A 23,087-nucleotide genomic window follows, 5' to 3' on the forward strand; every position below is an offset into this window, starting at 1 on the left:
ATCATATGAAAGTATTTGCCTGGTGACAAGAAATACCTGAAAGTTAATCTTTTCTGAATTTTAGAGAAATACATTGCACATGTCTTATGTCTGTGGGGTCTTTATAATATAACATACAGTGTTATATTCACAGAGTGACGTAATAAGACAATTCCACAAAATCTCCCCTGCTCTTCATGCGTTTCATGTCTGTGTCTTACGTTGTCAAGTTCGGGTTGTCATGTCTATGTCTCATTATGTTTCCTGTTTTATTGTGAAGAGGTCTGGTGTTCTGTGTTCATCATGTTCAGTTTTACTCTCCCACTGTGACGTCATTATGTTCATGTGTGCCAGCTGTTTCCTCATGTGTCTCCACTTCCCCTAATCACCTCCTGTGTATTTAAGTCCTCTGTTTTCAGTGTGTGATTGTCAGGTCGTCTGTTGTTCACGCCATGTTCTCCATGCCATGTTTCTAGGTTTCATGTCCAGGTTTTTCCATGTTGTTTGTTTAGTTCTCCCAGTTTAGGTTAATGTTAGTTTTATTTCTGTTTGCCTTGCCCGTTATTTGTACCTTTTCTGCCAGCCTCATTAAACGGCTCGCTTTTTGTTACTCAAGTTTTGATCCAAGTTCCTTGGTGTCTGCATTTTGGGTCCACTCTTCACAATACATACAGTCTGCTCTCGCCAGACTGTGACACTGTGCTTTCACATACTCTCAGAAAAATTATGGTTCTTAAATGGTTCTTCAGATGTCTTCATGGTTCTTTAAAGAACCATCATACGTCAAAGAACCTTTTTATTTTGTAGATGGTTCTTTAGCTATCCGGTCGTTAAGTCTGACGTCACTAGCCGTGTCTGGGCCTAAACTCCGCTGCAGGTCCATATATCAAACGATCACTATGGCATTACTGAGAGTTGAAAAACTGTCTAAAGTCTTTCATCTTTAATAAAATGATCAGCGTTCTGCTCTACCAGGTGTAACAATTGAGTTTAACATCCAGGCATCCATGAAAACGGAATTTATGACATTTAACGGAGTTAGAAGTTAGCAGGAAGTTAGCTCGCTAGCTTCTATCTAAATACAATATAGCATGTCCTGAATGTGGGGTTTTGGAAACAAATTAAAACGTACAGCTCTGTTATCACTTCCAACATAAATGAAGACAGAAAACTAAACAGCAGTGACGTTTGTAGGGTTACTGAAGTTTGGCTAGCTGGTATATAATGATGTGCTACGTGACCGCTAGCGACACAGCTATGTTAGCATAATATAAACAAGCTTACTTTTTTCCACTCGATAAAAGTTAACGTGAGTGTTCTCGGTGGTCAGGAACAAATTTAATCGCATGGCAGGATGCTGTAAAAGGACCAAACTTCAACCAGGAGAACAACTGAGATAATCCATCCACAATACGAGGTTAGTCATTCATATACTGCTGCATGGGCTGGGCTGTAGTTACATCCTAAGGTTTTAAAAACTGAGCTTAAATAAATGATTAGCGGTAATAAAAGCCGAGGGAGGTCATAGTGATCACTGACTGTTTTAGGAGCTTTTTGAGATTAAATAGAAGAAAATACGAAACATTAAACATGTTAACAACACAAAAGCTATATTAAACGCAGACTACTTTAGGCCTGGAAGTAGGATTAAGGATAAGCCACAACACAAAACCTCTTGCCAGTGCAACAATCAGGCAATGAGTAAGGGATTGTTCAGGCTAAAATAGTCACTGTGATGACCCCATGAGCACCAGATTGGTTAACCAACAGATCTTTAGCAAGGCTTGACAGCTGGGTGGGGAAGCCTGGACAAACCAATGCTGTAAGAGCTAAATAAAAACACACCCACGAACATAAAGACACATACACAGGCAGGGAGAAAAAGAGAACAAGAGGGAGAGAGAGAGAGTCAGAAAAGGCATGCCAGTGCAGGAAGATATCCTGCAAAAAAAGCTATGGTGTACTAACTTTGTGTTATTTTAAGGTTGTATGAAATTACTAGGAGAAAGTTCAGTGAGGGTTAAACAGGCCAGCTTGCTTTACAGTTTAGATTTTACAATAATGCACTACGTTGCACTGGTGCACAGTGACTGTGGTGTTCTTGGTCATAAGTACATATTGTTGAATTCAGCTGTGCAAATCCACTAAGAGCAGATAAACTTTGGCCAGCAGTTGCGTTTGAGCTAGTTCAAAAGGTTTTTTAAGGTGTTTTCAACACCTTTGTAAACAAAACTTCCCTTCTTAACGTACATTGTTTTTACATCTTTCCAATGTGACAGCTTATGCCTTGCATTTTCAACTAAAGAAAATAAAATCAGGTTCAGTCCAGAAACCTTCAGCTATTAATGTCACAAGAGTTGTCTATCTATTACAAATCAGAGGCTGAACAACAAGTTGCTAAATAAGACAGTATCAGGTGGAGGGTAGCAGGTATACTTACTAACACTGCCACTTTATCAGTGCTGGTCGTCATGCCCTTTGCTGCTAAAGTATTTATACCTATATTTATACCTACATTCTATATCCATACTCCATACTGGTACTCAGGTTGTTACACTCTACACAGCAAAATCCGAAGTGTTGATGTGAGTTAAAATTACTGGTGTTAAAAATTTCGAGTTGAAAAGTGTTGGTTTGAGAGTTACAGTAACACTAACGGTGCTGAAAAAGCTCTGTAGCCGGAGTTATTTCAAAGAGTCAATACTATAACACTCATTTGGAGTTGATTTCCACATCCGGGTTTTTCGCGCTCATGGGCATGAGGAGTCCGCCAGAAGTTTGCTGTCAAGATCGAGGAGGTTGTTCAGGTAAGAACTATACAACAAGACCTATGTTATTTTATCATTATTAAATATTGTAACTAACTAGCCTATAACATTATTTATCAGAAGCATGCAATATTTTCCTAATGTGGAGTGTATTCATCTGCGGTAAGAGATGGGATTCGTTAGCTTAGGTAGCTAAACTATCCTCTATAACAAGTTAATATTGCAGCGAAAATAAATGCGTGCTTAATATAATTCTCAATTCTAGTTAGTTCTAATGTCATAAGAGAAATGCTTTCCAGTGTTCAATGCTTATTAAATGAAACGAGGGAGGAGTTAGCTATCCTCTGGATATGTTAAATGTAATGTTAAAATTTGAATTTGTGGTAGCCTAGCTGGCAGCTAAGACAAATGCGTTTAGCCCACTGCTTTTAAGGGAAGCGAACATTCGCCTCAGAAATATCCTATTTAAAAGTGAACTAAACAATCACATGGAGACGTTCAAGTCAAGTTTTGGAAAGCGTCAAGATAGGCTAATTACACGTGCTACCAGCGAGTTTAGCAGTAGCCTAGCCTACAAATCTTTGAAGTGGCAGGGGGTTATGGAATTCTGTTAGATGTTAGTGACCAAGCAAGGCGCGCTGCGTTTGTGCATGGATTGCTTGCTAACGGTTAGGATATATCATACATGTTGTAGTAGGGCTGCTCAATTAATCGAATTTTAATCACGATTACGATCTGGGCTTTCAACGATCATTAAAAATGACTGAGCCGATTATTAGCCCCTCCCTCGTGCTTTACTCTCGCGCTGCTCCGTGTGGCAAATCGAGCGCACCTCTCTGCATTTCGAACACGTGTCACAACAATTAAGAGGACCCGAGGGAAGCTCGGAAAGCTAAGCAGAAGTTATTTGGAGAGGAGAGTGACTGCCGTTGGTTGAAAAGAGAGGTAAAAAAAACTTCAGTGGTGTGGAAACATTATGGGTTCGCGGAGTCAGACGTGGATCAAGTAGACATAGTGTGTAAACTTTGCTACAGTGTTGTAGCTGCACCACAGAGCAACACTGCAACGTTCACTAAACATAGATGTTTACATTTTTCATTTATTTTTTATATTGCAAACATTTGCACTGTTATCAGTATTTGCACACTATTTTATATTATTTTTTGACAATCTTTAAAGTCATTATTCAATACATTGTTATTGTTAAATAAATATCGTCAAATAATCGAGATCTCAATTTCAGTGAAAATAATCGTGATTATCATTTTTGCCATAATCGAGCAGCCCTATGTTGTAGTAGGCCTAATCTAAGGGAACATTTTCCCCTTTTCTACAGTTTTAGTGAAATAGGCTACCATCCAGTGTTTAAGACAAAGCGGTATAACGACTGAGGGTCGTTGACGTCGCCTCCACTGATAATCCTAGCATGTCGTGTCACAAAACAACCACCACAAAGTAGCAACTAGCCAGACGGCTGTGCATGTGTCAGAAACTCCCGATATAAATGTAAGACTTGCACTCATTAATTTACAGTATAAGGGATATTTGTTGTCATAAGTGAAAGCGTGATGAAGGCAGGTGTGCGTTCAACAGGAAATTTTATGTGGATTATCATCCTGACATGGTTTAAACAGAGATGCTTTTCCCCAAGTAGGCTACAGCGATTTACTCGCAACATAGCAGAACTAAGTATCTAGCCTGCGTGCAGACGAGAAGATCGCCGTTGTCGTCTTATAAACATGTGGATGGGTGGATAATTCATTGGATGCTATTTCTGTGTACCCAAGTTCAGCTATTTTAGTGCGCAGGGGGAAGCCAAATTATGTTCCTGAGGTTGAAGTGGTCTGTCACCCCTTCACAGATCATCACACAATGTATAGCCTAATATTTTCTTAAAGTTGTCCGGATTTGTTGCCACTTAAGCTATGGTTTAAATATATGGTAAAAAATATTCTGTGCCCCCTTCTCTCCACCAGGTGCTGTTGTAAGACATGTTGCTGAAAGTGAAATACCTCAATGTAAAGAAGTACATTAAATTGCACGCAGGATTCACTTATCTAGAATTCATCAGTGAAGGTAAGATAACCTGGCAGAACAAAATTTGTTGCACATGTATCAGTTCATCATGTTTGCATCTCATCTATTTAAAAAACGAATTAAATGTTAACACATTTTATTTTAATGTGTGACATTAAAAACAGTACAGAGCAGTAGGCCTAGGCCTATATTGTTGCTGCAGACTTGTCTAATTTAACCATTTTAAAGACAGGTAAAACAGCTGTTAATAAATATTAGCTAAATAAAAAAGTCAAAATTAGTTTTTAAAAAAGTTTTCCAGGCGTTTTAGGTGACATTATGCTTATCTTTTTGTAAAGCCAAAACCAAGTTTGGACTTCCGGATGCTGCTGACCTTGATATTTTCGATGAAACTGACACAGCTGTCGAAGAAGACATTTTTCTGGAGTTACTGGAGGCCCAACCAGACCTATGCCTGACAATACGTGAAAAGATTTCAGATGAAGGTAAATGTTATCATAACTTAAATTTTCAGAGTATAGCCCACTCAATGTAGAGCCAAGTTCTTTTGCTCTTGATGCAGATGACATTGACCTGTCTTCATGCAATATACATGACAGTGGACAGGGCTGGGTCATATTTGTATAGAATGTTGTCTGAACATGAACATTGAAATTGTGTTATTAATGGCATTGTGGAGTAGCCTAAAGAAAGTTAACCAAATCATCTCTCCCAAAGATTTTTGTCCTTTAGCTCATTCCACACCATCCTCCTCGGATACATTATCTTCCCTCACGGACACTATATCACTTTCATCAAGTGACAGTGACCTCAGGGAAAAGGGCATTCCTGCAGGCTGCAGTAGATCCAGCAAAGACAGTTCTGCACCAAATGTTTCTGTGTCAGAGGCTGCAAAAGAGGTAATTGAGAACAGAAAATGTCTTTTGTATTTTTGAGTTGACACCATTTATACTGTAGATTGTTATACAAATTGAAATTCAAAACATGGTGGTTCCCAACTTGCCCTGTATGAAAAAATGTTAGTAGAAGTTAGTGCTTCTTGCTAGATATGTCTTTCACAGGTTTGTTGACATTCCTCTAAACTTTCACCTTTACTGACAAACAAGTTTTTATTGTTATTATTTTCCCTTTTATATGAGCAGATGGTTAAAAATGCCTTGACTAGGAAACCTGGTGGAGAGGAAATTCTTGAAGAATACAATGCCGAAAATTCACTGAGCCACCGCACCCGGCGGCAGCTTGTTAACATATTGGCAAGTGATATGACTGAGAGACATGGGTAAGAGTAATAGTACCTAATAAAAAAGTAAAGATGGGCCATATGGAATATTCTTGTAATGTATACTGCAGTAAAGACACATACTTCTGATTTAACATTGTCAATTGTATTTCCTCTATAGCAGAATTCCCTCCCGTAAGCAAAAGGAGAAATATGCCCTTGGAATAATTACACTCTTTCCCTCATTGAAGGATCCATTTTCTCCAAACGGCTATGTAAGTCATGCAGTGATTGTAAAACAGCACATTATTTAGTTTTCATCATGGAATAATTACATCAGCTAAATGATTTAAAAGAAAAATCTTAATTCCTCTTTCGTAATAACTATTGTCATAAAACTGTATTGAAATTGTGGATGTTGTTTAACATGTATTGCACCTGTTACATGATAATAGTCCTTGGGTTTCTTTTTGCTGAATCTGCAAAGTCTGTAAGATCGCATTTGATGTTTATTTTTCATCTATGTTTAAATGTGACAGGAGCATTTCTACGACGGAGTGAAAGGCACTGGATATGTAGCGTGGCGCCTCAAAACCATGTCCAGGTCTACAACCAAACGGCCAGTGAAGGAAGTCCCAGTGCATCAAGAACAAGGGCCTAAGCGCAGAAGATTAGCAACCACATTGCCTCAGCAACTTGATGGAGATGCCTGCAAGGAGGCCATCTCATTTCTTGTTCACTCTCCTGATGAAGCAAGTGTATTTCAGAAGATGAAAATGACGTTCCAACATCGCCAGGATCTGGTGCATGATCCACAAAGAACTGCAGATGTCTTCAAAACATTTCCACGCTTTTTGGATGTCAAAGGACTAGTAAGTCAAATCACTTGATATTTTCAACTGTTAATCCTTTTTTTTTTGTTTTGCTGATGTGGATGGCAACAGTAAAAGATGTGATCATTGGTCATCCCAGTCAGGCTATATCCCATATTGGTCAAAATCACATTGCAATGTAAACAATGTTGAGCACTGTCTTTATGTCCTGTGTGTATGATGAACAGGTCAATCAAGACTTCCTGCTGCTGTTTGGTGCTGAAACAGCCACCAAGTTGCTTGAGAAGTGGGACATGTCATTCAAGCCAAAGGTTATTAAAGAAGCCAAACAGCTGACTCAGTCAACTGACCTGTGTCGTTTGATAAAAGCTGCTGAGAAACCAACAGAGAGTGATGCAAATGGTAGGCGTCGCACCATGCTTGTTTGATTTTAATAATATTTATTTTTACCTGTCATTTTGAAATTGTTTTATAAATTCAACCATACACAGACTGGGACAGTGACATGGCCTCTCTGCTGCTACTCCTTCAACTTTTGCCACCCACAGCTGGACGAAAGAGGAGAACCAAAATAAGTCCAACTGATGCAGCACACAAAATGGTGCACTTTCACAAGGTAAATATGTTGTCTCACTTTTTAAAATCCTACAAAACACTTTTTCAGTTTTTGCACTTTTTAGTTTTCCTCTCCATGAAGTATGTGTCTTAGTATTTTGTAATAAGTTAGCAAGGCACATAATGTCAAACTGAATGAATGGTTCATACTCAGCAAGTATAAGCTAGGCCTATATGTCAATATCTCATTTGTTTTTAGTCATGCTGCAGCATTGATGAACACTTGCAAGCAAGAGATGGTAAACAACCATACATCCTCACTGTTGGTCGAACCCAGAACAGCATTGACACCTTCTACATCGCAGTGGACAAACAGCTCATCCCCTGCCAAGCCACCAGCTCACTCAGTGCTTTTGATGAACTTTTCAAATCCCACTACGTGTTCAACTTATCTTACGACGAGTCACTGGTTCATCTCTACAGTTTTGTGCAGACCACCATATTCAACATTGATGCCACCTCAACAGATGAGTCACCACGTGTTCGTGAGTTGCGTGCCAAAATGTTGAATGAGAACCATGTTTAAATGTTTTATCTGTCAAACTCTGCATAGCACCAGTCAGGCTTTGATAAGTCATTTGCGACTAGGTCACAGTTTTTATCCAATCACCAAATTTAATGACTTGTTCAAATTGTTGTATCCAGGTAGGAACATGATTCCCAAACACCACTTTATGTTGCACTACCCAACTTGCATCAGAAAAATTGGGCCATTATTGCATGTATGGAGCATGAGAGGTGAGGCTAAACATAGGGTGTTCAAAGACACCCTTAAGAACTTTAAGAACATCACAGTGTCACTTGCCAAAAAACATCAAACATCCATAGCATACAAGTGGGAGACATGTCCTTTAAGCCATGTTGAGTATGGGCCCTTGAAATCATTTGATGTTGATAGTGAGGAAAATAGTGAAATGATCTCCCTAGGCTTGCCTGCTGTTGCAGAAGAGGCTTTCGCTGCTAATTGGGTTAACATTAATGGGACTGAGTACAGAACAGGATTGGTCATTTGTTGTGGTTCTGAACATGAGATGCCGGTGTTTTGCAGAATAAAAACAATAGTTTTGGTCAATAGTCACACCTACTTCATAGTTCAGAAGCTTGTGGTTGAAAATTTCAGTGAACATTGCCATGCTTATAAAGTGTTTGAAACGGATGAAAAAGATGTTGTTAAAGCAGACTGTATTGAAATATACAAGCCCTTTGATTTGCAAAGTGCTTATGGTGATGATGATGGTCTGTACATTGTGCCATTATTTTTGTTGTGAACGTATGCTGTATGGTGCTTGGAATTTAATATTTATTAAAATGCTTATGTGACCAATTTTATGTTTTCTCCTTTTATCCTGTAAAGGGACTTAACAAGGACTTTCACTGAATGTAACACAGTAGTCATACAGTAATTGCACTTTAATGCATTTTTGTATTCAGACAATTAATACAGACTAGTATTTAAAAGCTCATATATGTCACTTTAAAGTGCCAAAATAACACTGTAAAAGTTACAGAATAACACTCTAAGTGAAAACAGTCAACACAATCCAGTGTGAAAATAAACACTTAAAAGTGTCATAAATAACACCATAGTTGTTGTGTAGTAACACCCTCAGTGAAAAGAGTTAACCCAAGCCAGTGTAAAAGTGAACACTTATCAGTGTCCTAAAACAACACTATAAATGTTAGGTAGTTACACTCTGAGTGAAGACACTTCACACCATACAGAGTGAAATTTTAACACTATGGGTGTTATATTTTTAACACTACAATGGAGTTAAAATAATAACACTTTGCAAAGTGTTACTTTAACTCTAAACCAGTGAGAATTATATAAACACTGGAAAAGTGTTAACTTTAACACTATAGGAGTTGAATTAACACTGGAGATTTTGCTGTGTACTTATCATATTATTTGTCATATCAATTTATTATTTATTCTGCTTTTTTAAACTATTTATTTATCAATTTTTTGTAAAAATAAGTTTTTTTCATTATTCTGTCTCTTTTCACTCCGGGACCGTGTGTACATAATTTCGTTCCACCTCATGTTAACATGTGATGAAAATGGCTTAATGCTATTCTGGATTTTAAACAGCACTCTGTACCTGCCAGTGGCTGGGGCCGATGCTCTACCTCCCCCGGCTGATCTAATAATTATTATAATCATATTAATATCATGTCAAATATGTAGACGAAGTGTGACCACAAAGGATACATGCATGAACAAGTAAAATAAAAAAAATGCCAATGCTACAGGTCAAAAGGAGAATGTGATCTAATCTTTTTCTACTGAAATTACACAGCAGTACAGAATAGTTACAACAGATGTGTTGGGACAGATCCCTGCTAGTGCTAGCACTGAACCTTGCACCATGTATTTCAATACTGAAATTGTCTGTCCATCATTAAAACTCATACCTGCAAATCAGTTACAAATAGGGTGTGTGAGCTGCTTTACATCACACACAATAAATTATGTAAATAATGTTAAAATTAAATAACATATTACTTAAAAGATATTTTTGTTGGTAATAGTGAAATTTAATATTATTGTATTCATAACGGTGAATGCAGGATGCTCTCTAAATAAAAAGAGAAAAGAAACGGAGGACAGTTTTATCGATTGTTGAGTGGTTGTGCTCTGTGGATCCTCCTCTTTGATCATCAGTCAGTAAATGAAATTAAGACAACATGATGTTTTGACTCCGAGAAAAATGCCGCAATGATCTGGGTGACATGACTTTTTTTTCCATCAGTTTTTTTTCTAATGAAATATTACTTCCTGATTTTGCAACTATGTAAACATAACAGTTTATAAGTGCTGCTCTTAGATCTGTTTCCCACTTCATTCCCACTGGAAGGCTGAAGCTGACAGCTACTACTCTTACAGAAATAGATCACCTGCTACAAACTCTCTGAATCTCCTTTCTCTTTTAACCACCTGTCACTTCAGATCTTGTTTTCCACAGAGATACTAAACATAAGCATGAAGCTGCTGATTGTGTCCGCACTTCTGTGTGCAGTGATGGCTTTGACATCTGCTATTGGTGAGTACTGGAGTATAATGTGCTTATGGAATAGAATGGAAAACTGATGATGAGAGTCAACATCTGTTTGAATATATCCAGATCTTGAAGATGAAGAGGGCAGCAGTGGTACAGAGGAACTATTGCTTACAGGTCTGTGGAAAATTTCCAGAATATATTTCTGTCCAGCAGGACACACAGCTAAGTTTGTGGTACAAAAGAATTGTTATGGGTTATGAGAGAAAATAAATTGAAAAAGAAATGTTTAAATGTTGGCACTATCTGACCAGTCACAGTATGAATAAATGTACAGGCAGGAGAGCACCTGATTTTATGAAGGAGCATATAACTATAATATAGGAAAGTATGAAAAGAGTAAACAAACACAGTTATTGAGTGTAGGCCTGTGAAAAGCAAATGTTTTACAGTCTGTTTTGAATGTAAGCACAATTCTGCAGGAAGCTTATTCCAAAGAACGGGCCAACCGTACATGTTCTTTGGAACAAGTAACACCACATTTAGCTTTAATTGTGCAAACAGTTAAAAATACATCTGTGGATCTAAAAGGTCTAATTGGGTCGACACTGAACAAGCCAGAGGTGCACTGGGGGGCAAAGCTTGAGCTTGAACTAACATAACAAGAAAGTTCTGTTCTTAACAGGGAACCTTTGCCATGTTACCCTAGGTTGACTTCAGTATGGGACTACATGGTCAAATTACTGTGTATGTGTGAGGACTGGTTGCTGTACTTACTGATCATTTAAATAGTTCTGCAGTAGTAAACTGCTAAGAGTAAACACATGGATCGATTTCTTATAGTCATTTTGAGATAAAAATGTTCGAACATTTAACATACAGTGCTTCACAGATTTATTAGACCACATGTCATAAAAACTAGATGAGTGATAGTCTAATACACTTATATCATCCTTTTTAATTGATAGAAATTAACATTTGATATTTGATTTGAAGTGTAACACATAAGAAGAACAAAAAACCCCAAAACAAACAAACAAAAAAACCCAAACCAAGTGGTCCAGAAAGCTAAAAACCAAAATGACTGTTCCAAAAAGTACTTTAGTGTTGCTTTGTATGCTTGTCTTCAGGAGAAGATCATGTTGTGAAGACACCCAGACGCTGTCCAGTTGGCTGGAAGATGTACTGCAAACGATGCTTCCTCTATGTTTCCCAAGCCCTGTCTTGGGCTCAGGCTCAGGTAAAAATGTGCATTTAACCTTTATTCTTCATGGATTGACTTTAATGCTTTAATACTTTGTAAGTATAGCTTTGTGAAATCCTTAATCCTTTTTTGTTTACTTTGGGAATTTTCCCGTCTCTTGAACTCCACTGTAGAAAAACTGTGAGCAAATGAAGGCAAACCTTGCATCTGTACACAGCTACAGAGAGCACAAGTTCATTCGGAAGCTGATATTTCGTGCCACTCGCCAGTGTAAACCTACATGGCTCGGAGGCTCGGATGCAAAAGCGGTATACATCTCATCATTATGCAAATTCTGACAGATAAAGTATTGTTCTGCTTAGCAAGTACCTTGTTTGTACCCTCTGTTATTTGAGAGTTTAGCTTGTTTGTAAATGTATTATTTTCTTTTCTGTTCTGTTTCTAGAATTATATTTGGACTTGGATCGATGGAACAAATTTCAGATATACAAACTGGTGTCATGGAAAACCGAGCAATAATTATGGCCACTGCCTGGAGATGAATTTTTCAGGTAAATATTTAAAGAAATCCCTTAAACAATAGTGTAAGCCCTATTAATGTTCAGGAAAAAAGCCACAATACTCTCTTTTCCTAAATAATATTATTTATTAATAGTAAATAGTTAATACAAATGCTGCATCTTGTTAAATAACAATAAGTGAATACCAAATGTAATTGTTTTTGTTTAACAAGTGAATAAAAACATTAAATTTTATAGGAATAAAATATACAATAATTTTTGCATTGTGATTTGATAGTAGTAGTAAATACTCACTGCTATTAATCAGTTTCAGTTAATGTGATTTTTGTTGCTTACAGCAAAAAAGTGTTGGAATGGTGTGTTCTGTTCCTGCCTCCGCCCATCTGTCTGCGTCAAGAAAATCTGGTGATTCCTGACCTCATACAAAGGCATGGCGTACCTGGCAAAGAAGCAAACTGTCTCATATATCCCCCAAAGAGTCCGCTTCTCATTTTACATCTTTGCTTCAGTTCTTTTGCAGTGATGCTGAAAAAAAAATGCAAATAAAATGACAGAAAATGTAGTTTTTCACTTTCAGGAATGTGTAATGGAAATGCTGCTTTTAGCAAAGGTTCAAGTACAAAAATGAACTGTTCTTTCTGGCTTGTCTGTATCATTAAAATCTTAAGCACTGAATCAAACTGGTCACATGTTCATGGGTTAACTCATATAGTTCAAGCTATTATTGTTTTCTCAAACAATCAATATAAATTCACACACCATGATATAATCAAAGTAGGTACAAATCTAGTTTTAGACTCAGAATGCATTCAAACCCTCTAAATAGCAGGTAATTGGCAAAAAATGTCATATATATATATATATATATATATATATATATATATATATACACACACATATATATGTGACAGGCCCCTGCACGGTATGTACCACCGGCAGATAGAGGAGGTGGCTGATATCCAGAAATCCTACCAGTGGCTGGACAAAGCTGGACTGAAAGACAGCACAGAGGCACTAATCATGGCAGCACAAGAACAAGCTCTGAGTACAAGATCCATAGAGGCTGGGGTCTATCACACCAGGCAAGACCCCAGGTGCAGGCTGTGTAAAGATGCCCCAGAGACAATCCAGCACATAACAGCAGGGTGCAAGATGCTAGCAGGCAAGGCATACATGGAACGCCATAACCAAGTGGCCGGCATAGTGTACAGGAACATCTGTGCCGAGTATAACCTGGAAGTCCCGAGGTCAAAATGGGAGATGCCCCCAAGGGTGGTGGAGAATGACCGAGCTAAGATCCTGTGGGACTTCCAGATACAGACGGACAAAATGGTGGTGGCTAACCAACCGGACATAGTGGTGGTAGACAAACAGAAGAAGACGGCCGTAGTGATCGATGTAGCGGTTCCGAATGACAGCAATATCAGGAAGAAGGAACACGAGAAGCTGGAGAAATACCAAGGGCTCAGAGAAGAGCTCGAGAGGATGTGGAGGGTGAAGGTAACGGTGGTCCCCGTGGTAATCGGAGCACTAGGTGCGGTGACTCCCAAGCTAGGCGAGTGGCTCCAGCAGATCCCGGGAACAACATCGGAGATCTCTGTCCAGAAGAGCGCAGTCCTGGGAACAGCTAAGATACTGCGCAGGACCCTCAAGCTCCCAGGCCTCTGGTAGAGGACCCGAGCTTGAAGGATAAACCGCCTGCAGGGGCGTGCTGGGTGTTTTTTATATATATATATATATATATATATACACATATATATATATATATATATATATATGTATATATATATATATATATATATATATATATATATATATATAAATACTTACAGTATAAATACTTACTGTAAGTATAAATACTTACAGATATAAATACTTACATATCAGATCCACCATTAGGCAACAGCCTTGGTGAAACTGTGAAGGAAAAACAGCTTTTAAAAATATGCTTTAAAAGTGAAGTTCAATTTCAATTTCAAAAATTGATGAACAATTTCATAAGAGCTATTTTTCAATCTCTGACCTGTAAGATTCTTGGTAAATAAGTTAACATTTTCTGCACCAATCACATCTTAACATGACAAAGAATTTTACTGAGGTCAATGTCCAAAATACAATGGTACATTTAATGCACACTGACCTCAATGACCTCAGTTTCTCCATCAGTTGCTGTGCATTGGGGATGGAAAAGCCTGAAATTGCTGTAGAGGAGCCTGGCTTCTGTAATGAGATTTGGCAGAAGTACAGACATTCTGTACTTAAGTAAAAGTATTGGCACTGAAATGTACTCAAAGTAAGAAAGTAAAAAGCCGTTTTTGGAGTATGTTTCTGTTTGTGTGCAAAGCTAACTGAACCTTGTGCTATAATAACATAATAATAAAATAATATAAGTAGATGGGAAAAAAAACTTTACTGTAACCCTTTTTTATAATTATACTCTCTGTGAATCAGAAGAAAAAGAAGAAATATTAAATAAATTATATTTTCTGTTGTCTACATTGTAGAGGGTGACTTTGCCTGTAAACAGGATCTCACCATTATCAGCTCAAATTCATACAAATCTCCCCTACACTTGATGTAACCTAACTCTGACCAAGAAACCATAGCCACCAGTGTGTGACTGTTCTTTACTTTAAATCAATCACAGTACAGCAAACTAACCTGTTTATCTAATTTCATTTTAGATTTTATCATCACATTATAAAAATGAGTGTAAAACAAACAAACAAACCAATAAAAATGACAAAAACAGAAAAAGTACAGAAATAAAAACTCATCGACACGTCTATAAAATATTCATATTTGGCTGTCAAATGTAATGAGATCAAGAAGATATACAGGCTTTCTTCATGATTTCTGGCCTGAAAAGATTTTCTAGGACCCTCAAGACAACTAACATTAGAGCAAAAGGTCTGAAGTCAAATAGGGATTTAAGATGACTGGATTCAGGAACAGGGACTATGACAGAATTTTTTGTACATGCTGTATATATCATGCTGTAAAGAAAATGTCATGGAACTGTTAGGGTCGAAAACTTTAGATTTTTTTTATTTAAATGATTAGTTAGAGCTTTTTTCATTATTTTTTTTATATACACAATGCAGTTCTGCTCATAACCGAGTTGGCGCTTCGTGTTTTGAGGGTTTTAAGCTTTGTCTGGCGTTATATTGTGGACGTTGAGTGCAGAGGGATATTTTGCAGCATGCTTACACATACACTGTGTAAGAATATTGTCTCTAGGTCAGGAAGTCCGAACAAGATGTCCTGACCTGGGCCTTAGAAATCCGCAGAAAGCCAAGGCTTAGCCGCGGTTATTTTTTTTTCTCTGTCTTTCTGATTCCAGGAGGAGCAGATGTGAGGCGAGGTCGGACTGAACGGAGTGGATTTGAAGGGAGACATCAGGATGGGTGCTGGGAGAAAATGACCATAATAATCTTTTGTTATTGTCACAGTATATAAGCTGTACAGTCCAATGAGGGTCATCTTTTTTGTGAAGCAGTTCACTGCTTCACACAAAAGTACAGTGCTGTAACTTGTAATTTCAACTGCCAAAGCAGATTAAATATTTAATATATTTCTCCCAAATTCCTTCTGAAAAATGTGCGCATGACAGAATGCAGGAGTGAGCCTTTGTGCATCATTTGAGTAAATTACCTCAGATAATCACAAACGCTAACAGAACCATCCCGTTGTTATGTTTAATAGTCTGAGACTGCCATTGCACAGTGAGTCCTTCTCCTGCAGGCACGTGCAGAGGGGGGGGCTAGAGGGGCTTGAGCACCCGCCCCTTTCCTGATGGGTGCCCAAAGTGCCCTTTTGTTGAGGCAACTTTTAAAAAAAATTCTTTATTTATTTTTTTATGTGTGTGTGCGTGCGGAGTCCCGTCTGTGCCCCTCAACAATAATATTTAACTATTAATCACAGTTTCGCTAAATAAAAGGATCTGGCTTGCATCAGTCACATGATCACATTTAACCAATGATTGCCCTTGACAGCAGAACGCGCTGGTTACGAGCCGGGAACGAGCTCACAAAGAGCACGCGCATTTTTAGCGGTCCGGAGCTGTAGAAGAAACACAAGTTAACTCAGAGACACAGACTGATGCAACAAAACCAGTAAGTAGGTGTACAGCTCACACTGTAGTGTGTAGCACACAGGAGTATTAGCTTATTACGTACACGTTGGTAAGCTGTCTTGTTGCAACTGACGAACTAAAACAAACGAGCATGCTGTGTGTGCAACAGCGCGACAAACATTACCTGTCCTTTTATTAACTGCACAAGTAGTGCTGGTCACAGCTGCTGGCTACCTGTGTAAGGCTGTCATGGGTCTGTAGCTCTGTCACCGTTTTAGGGAACATATTTAGTTTTAAAGTATTTAGAACATATTTAGTTTTAAAGTAAGTTTCCGGGCTTTTCCTGCCTTTCTGGAGGGATTATATTTCACTAAAAAACGATGTAATATGCATGTCCACATAATTATGCATTATTATAATTATAATATATTAAAAAACACACGCTGTATTTTAAAGAACATACATTAAGAAGCAGATTATATCAGATTTATATTTTAAATAAGACAAACTTTGGATTTTACAGCAGTAAAATGATTGTATCTCTACAGTTTAAAGATGTAATAAGCTTTGCCCTGCACAGAGTGGATAGTGAAACAAATGGAATCATCATAAATACATTATTTCATATTCATTACTTCCCCCTCATTGCTTTATTATTGTAGCTCTAGTAATAAATAATAATGTAAGGATTCTGAATCAGCACCGTGATGCCCATAGTATATACAGTATTCTGAAGAAGGTCTAAAATGTCACTGTGTGTGCGTGCATGTGTGTGTTTTATTTAGATGGATTTTTAAAAAAAATATTACTCAGGATATAACATTGTCCAGACATGGCTGGTAAGGACATGAGGAGGAAACAGTAGGAGCTGTGTGAGGCTACTAAAGGCAGGGCTATAACATTTTTCTGTCATCATTTTATTATAGATTAAGTGCAAGAGTTGTTAGGTGTGGATAATTAGATTATAGTTTATTGCAATAGCAAGTTGTGCCTTGTTCTCACATAGCAAGTGGAGAGTGATATATGAAATGATGGGATGGAAGGAAGAAGAGAAGCAAAGAGTGATTCACAGGCAGAGCCGAAATTATTTCTCACAGTTTTTTGTTGCCTTATGGTTCCAAGCGCTGTCACCAATCTTTGCATTTTGTTATTATCTCATGACACTTGTTTAATCAGCTACCATCTCTCCGATGGACTTTTTAATGTCAACAGTCTCAGATCAACACAGCCCTGCCCTCCAGCACTATCCACAGCAACCCCTCAACAGCAACATTGTACCCATCAGGTAAAACATCGGCTACGTTTGCTTTGCCTTGTTGCCCATATTAGATTCGTGATGAATGTGTGTTGTTGTTATTCAGCCTGGTTCAATGTGCCCCTTTTTAACTTTGAGCACCCGCCCCTTTAAATCTCTCTGCACGGCCCTGTTCTCCTGCACCACTTCCCATGTGTTTATGTGTGCATTTAATGATTAGTCATTATGTTAAACTCTTTTCCCAAGTCCCCAACAAGTCCCAGGGGATAGTTTCACCTCACAATATTCATCTTAGTAAGTTTGTGTCCAATGTGATCATGATTTCAGATAATCTTGACTTTTGGTGTTTACAGAAAAGAAGTGTTGGGATAATAAGAGCTGTACAAACCTCCTCCCATCTGTCTGTGTCAAGAACATCGGATGATTCCTGGGTCGCAGCAAAGCATGATACACCTGGCAACAAAGTTTCTGATATTGCAACCGTACCTATTTTATTTTGCTGTAATGCTACATAAGGAATGAAATGACTACTGCTATAACTTGGAGTTGGGTTGCTTCTTTTAATAGAAACAAACTGAATATGTAATAAAAAAGAATTTTTTTCTTGCAAAACTTTATTTTCCCAGAATAAACTGCTTCTTTCTTATTTTCTGCAACATTAAAATATTTGTGTTGACACTTCTCTTCGAAATAAATTTACAGTAACTAAATCTGTAGAGTAGGGCAGGTGATGAATAAAGATTGTGTTTACATCTAACCATTTGGTTTTAAATAAAAATAACACCTAGGTTTAAGAGAGCACATGATGCTGTGGAAAGAATGGGGCTTGAAGGACTGATTTACTCTCTGAACGAAAAAAGGATTTTTATTTATTGTCAAAAATTAGAAATATGAACACTTGTAATGCAACTTCAATTGAAGGATGACTTATTCAAAATGCACAAACCTAAAAAAGCATAGCCAAGAAGTGCTCTTCTAGGAGGAAAAAACATAAGAAGTGCTTCACTCGTGCTCTGCACTATGTTGATTTCTGAATACTGTGTGAAACCTTTCAAATAAACCATTCTTCAACAAATCATAAATTACCTGTTTTACAATTACACTTTCAAGAATCTTTGAGGCAAAAGAAGTTTGAAGATAGTTAAACCAGCTGGGTCAGGTGATTGATTTTTAAGTAATGGTTTAATTCAGGGATGGGCAATTCCAGGCCTCAAGGGCCGGTGTCCTGCAGATTTTAGATCTCACCTTGGGTCAACACACCTGAATCACATGATTAGTTCGTTACCAGGCCTCAGGGGAACTTCAGGACATTTTGAGGAGCTAATTTAGCCATTAAAATCAGCTGTGTTGGTTCAAGGACACATCTAAAACCTGCAGGGACACTGGCCCTCGAGGGCTGGAGTTGCCCACCCCTGGTTTAATTACTGCCAATTTAAACGGCTGTGGTGCACAGCCCATTACTAGAGATAGGTTTATCCCTTTATTGTGGCGGGAATGAATTCTATTCTATAAGTTCCGGGTCAATTAGCTGCATGTCCCTTGAAAAGCCAGGAGATGGCAGTAGTGCAACATCTTGGGATGCAAGCTGCCGTTGAAGATTATTATTATTATTATTATTATTATTATTATTATTATTATTATTCATGTCCTATGTCCCCTGCTCCCATGGCTGCTGCTGTCCCTGTGGTTGACGTGCTTGTCAGATATCGACAAATTACGGACTACATATCAATTGACAGCGTGCAATAACCCAGGCGATTCATTCAACTTTCTACCCTCTCTCGATTCACTCAACGGTGAGTTATTTGGTTGGTTTGTTTTGTTACAATTAATGAAAATGCAGAGCCGCGGTCGCGCATTCTAAACACCGGTAAGCTAACGCCAGGCTAGTGACAATTAAGTGCAATTACTGGTCTTAATTATTGAAAATTGTTTTTGTTTTTTTTCACTATGGCCGAATGTTAAATTAACGTTTCAAGAGTTGAGTGAGTGATTTGGTTTTTGTAGTTTTGTCCGTTTTGGATGTTTTTTGTTACATTTTGATAAAATGCCAGAATGCCTATGGGACTTTTGAATTGAGTTAAAACTCCTTTTAGATTAATGAAAAAACATGAGAAATATTATTGAATTTGTTGCGCAACACCTAAAATTAAGTCTCTTTTGTAAATATTTGATTAACCTTGGATAATGTTTTTTAGCCTTGTTGCTAATTTACTTTACTTTGATGGGACCCATGTAAATGTTTTTCAGTAGTATTTTGAATGAGATTTATCATAAGAGATGATGACTATGAGATGTTATGGTTTGTCTGGTTATTGGTTTGATTGTTGTATGAAATATGGCATTAATTATTTGACTTTGTTATTTATGGCTTTATTTATTTTGTCATGGCAGTAGAACGCTGTTTCATTTTCTTCTGTGAATGCTAATTTATGTTTGACTTTGTTTTGGTCAGGTTTTTGTTTGTTTTTTTTCCCCCCCTGCGATCAAAGCAAGCCACCCAACCACCGCTGCATTGTGGTAGGACCTGTGAATCTATGGACTAAATTGAACTGTTGCTACATGGTCAATGGAACAAAACTGATCTGATACTGGACTAAACCTCGTCCCACCTCCGTTTGGGACCCAATAAGCTGTTTCGTATTATTACCATTATTTTTGTTTGTGCTATATATGCATATATTTATATATATATTTTTGTACATCAGTCTATACATTTCGCATTGCCATAACATACATACTATATATATTTTTGAGCTCTATTTCTGTTTCCTGTGTTTTATTCACACACTCAGGCTCCGTAGTCGAAACACTTCTGATTAGCTCATTATCTATGACGCTGCAGTCAGGTGCTCTGTCCTTTACCGCATTACATTATCATATTTAAGAAACCATTAATGGCAAAACTTCATTCAGCAGTTCTGTAGGGATGGGGTACAATAGACACAGGGATGGAAGAAGTGATTAAGTCAGTTAAATCAGAAAGATTATAGGCCCAGTTTAGCTCAGGGGGTGACCAGGTGGCCAGAAAGCAGCAGCTTTCAGATTAGAGTCTGACCCCTAGCCATTTGCTGCATGCCTTCCCTCTCTCTCTCCTAACATTCTTCATGTCTCTCTTTACTGTAAAAAATAATCTTGAAGGAGTGAAAGAAGCCATCTATGTCCATCTTTGAACAGAGGCGGTGGTTTACGACACCAACTGTCTGCCATCTATAACCCAGTTTTGAGATCCCTTCCCAGACGCCTTAATGCCCACTCACATCCTTGGCCTCAGGAAATCGCATGATAAGGTGGGGCCAGGTTTCACAATGAACTCACCCGAAACTCTGGCTGGCTTCAAGTAACTTAAAGAAGTCCAGACGCTTTTCTTTGCAAGCTCCTTTGACTACGATGACCTGGATGACTGAGAACCTTCACAGACGAAAAGTGCAAATAAAATAAGTGCAAAATTTCTTGTAGTGGGGAAATGAAGACAAAAATGTCACACCTGACTGAAAGATACTTATTAAAATATGATTTGCTTAATTTATGGAGAACTTATATTTCTCATGTTTTTTTTCATTGAACATGTTTTGGAAACATTCAAATTCTCTGGATGTTTGAGTAATCTGAATAGACACCAGTCTTTGTTTACTTGTCATTTTAATCTTGCCAAACAGCAGTCCTATTCACTACCAAAGTGAACAACGCAGTCACTTTGTAAGACCAGACTGCCTAACCAATGCGCTGTCTGAATTGACCTACAAGAAAGTCTACAACTCAGTGCCTTATACATGGATCCTGGAATAGAACTAGAACTGTACAAGACTAGCAGAACCCTAAGAGCCTTCACCAGAAATTCAATATGGATGTGGTGAACAAAACCCTGAGACAGATTAATAATAAGACTGGCTACAGATACTGACTAGAGAATGGAGCCACCTCATGATCATCATTTACCTCAAATCTGTATGTCATGTTATGCTGTGGCAGGCAGGATGAAGAACCCAAACGCTTGACTCAGAGACAGAATAATTTACTAAGGGAGGTGGCTTTATTGCGGTAGCAAATCAATCCAAACATAAGAGCGCTAACCAAATCTCAGAAAACTAGAAACATGGCACTAAACTGAGAAAACTAGAAGACGGAATCTTCAAGTCACATAAAAACACACTGAGGTTACAACAAAACAACTGACAGAGAGAAACACAGGACTTAAATACACAGGCAGGACAAAAAGATGACGGCGAACAGGTGGTGACACAGCAGGGACAAATCAGACCTAATTAGACAAAGGAAGTAAAGCAGAATACATTGACAAAGGACACAGACTATCAAAGTAAAACAGTAAGTATAACACAGAGACACAGACTTGACACGGAATAATAATAATAATGATAATATAGCCCTTTTCGAGACCCTCAAAGCGCTTTACAATTCCACTATTCATTCACTCTCACATTCACACACTGGTGGAGGCAGCTACAGTTGTAGCCACAGCTGCCCTGGGGCAGACTGACAGAAGCGAGGCTGCCCTCTGGCCAACACCAGTAGACAGTAGGTGAAGTGTGTTGCCCAAGGACACAATGACCAAGACAGACAGAGCTGGGGATCTAATCGGTAACCTTCTGGTTACAAGATGAGCTTCGTAACCCCATGAACCCCGGTCGCCCATAAAGACTGAGACACGACCGACTGGAAAGACACTGGGAATATGGAGGTAAGCGTGAATAGATGATCCTAGAACTAAAAATATAACACAAGCAGGACACCTATCATTCTACAGCAATGAAATTGGAATGTTATTTACAGTGGAGAAGTGTAGTTAGACTGTAACAAAGAGAGGGAAAGTATTCAGAACTGAGGGGACTGCACAACAAGAAGGTAACATTGCAGCCATTGAGGACAGTTACAAGTACCTGGTAATCCCAAAGGTAAATGGGAAGCATGAAGAAGTCGATACGAAATATGCAACCAGTCCTGAAGAGTCTGCTGAATGGGAAGAACAAAATCCAGGCAATTAACACCTACTGGTCATCAGATACCCTGCCGCGATAATATATAGTACTAGTCGTAACCACAGTTACCTCAAGGTACTTTGGAGGTGGATCCAACAATGATCTATATAGGAAGAGAAACAGAGCAGAGATAGTCTTGAAGGAAGACTAAGTGTTATGGAGGTGAAGAGAGTGGGGTAATATTGATTCCTGTCACTACATATACGCTGCAGGCTGGATGTCAGTTAAAAGAGAAAGAGGAATTCTTTTATACAATAGATGATGTTAGTCTTGTCAAAACATTATAATTATATAATGTTATATTTAAAAAGTGCAATGATCCATGTCTGAGTAAACTGTCAACAACAATGTTAATAATAAGCATTAGACATAAACATAAAAATAAAGAAAATAAATTCTTCTCTGTTGTTTGCTTTCTTATTTTGTATTTTGAGATTGTATCTTCATATTGAAATCTAGAACTATGATTCCAGTTACTATTTTTTTGGAAGCCAGCTGTTTATTGATTTTTCTTTTTTAGTTTGGATATAGAAGGCAAGCCAAGTTTATTTATATAGCACAATTCAACAACAAGGTGATTCAAAG

At 38.0% G+C, this 23,087-nt stretch overlaps 2 protein-coding genes across 2 annotated transcripts; both read left to right on the top strand.

The window, feature by feature from the left end:
- The first annotated feature begins 2,770 nt into the window (after window positions 1–2,770).
- On the top strand, window positions 2,771–7,977 carry LOC146579176 (uncharacterized). Its single transcript, XM_085269494.1, has 10 exons — window positions 2,771–2,786; window positions 4,724–4,823; window positions 5,123–5,269; window positions 5,502–5,683; window positions 5,927–6,063; window positions 6,185–6,278; window positions 6,543–6,875; window positions 7,064–7,238; window positions 7,328–7,452; window positions 7,651–7,977. Exons 2-10 carry the CDS (start codon window positions 4,739–4,741, stop codon window positions 7,975–7,977), a joined length of 1,605 nt encoding a protein of 534 aa, XP_085125620.1. The 5' UTR covers window positions 2,771–2,786; window positions 4,724–4,738.
- A 2,330-nt stretch (window positions 7,978–10,307) lies between these two features.
- Window positions 10,308–12,844, top strand: LOC146579177 (type-2 ice-structuring protein-like). The gene is made up of 6 exons (XM_085261470.1): window positions 10,308–10,495; window positions 10,577–10,627; window positions 11,581–11,690; window positions 11,828–11,962; window positions 12,100–12,205; window positions 12,514–12,844. The coding sequence occupies exons 1-6, from the start codon at window positions 10,435–10,437 to the stop codon at window positions 12,582–12,584; spliced, it is 534 nt and encodes a 177-aa protein (XP_085117596.1). The 5' UTR covers window positions 10,308–10,434; the 3' UTR covers window positions 12,585–12,844.
- Window positions 12,845–23,087: the final 10,243 nt, after the last annotated feature.

This window comes from Mchenga conophoros, linkage group LG3 (genome assembly GCF_057382185.1).
Source record: "Mchenga conophoros isolate Kocher_MC1m ecotype Shallow Benthic linkage group LG3, M_conophoros_male_GT1.1, whole genome shotgun sequence".
Taxonomy (NCBI): domain Eukaryota; kingdom Metazoa; phylum Chordata; class Actinopteri; order Cichliformes; family Cichlidae; genus Mchenga; species Mchenga conophoros.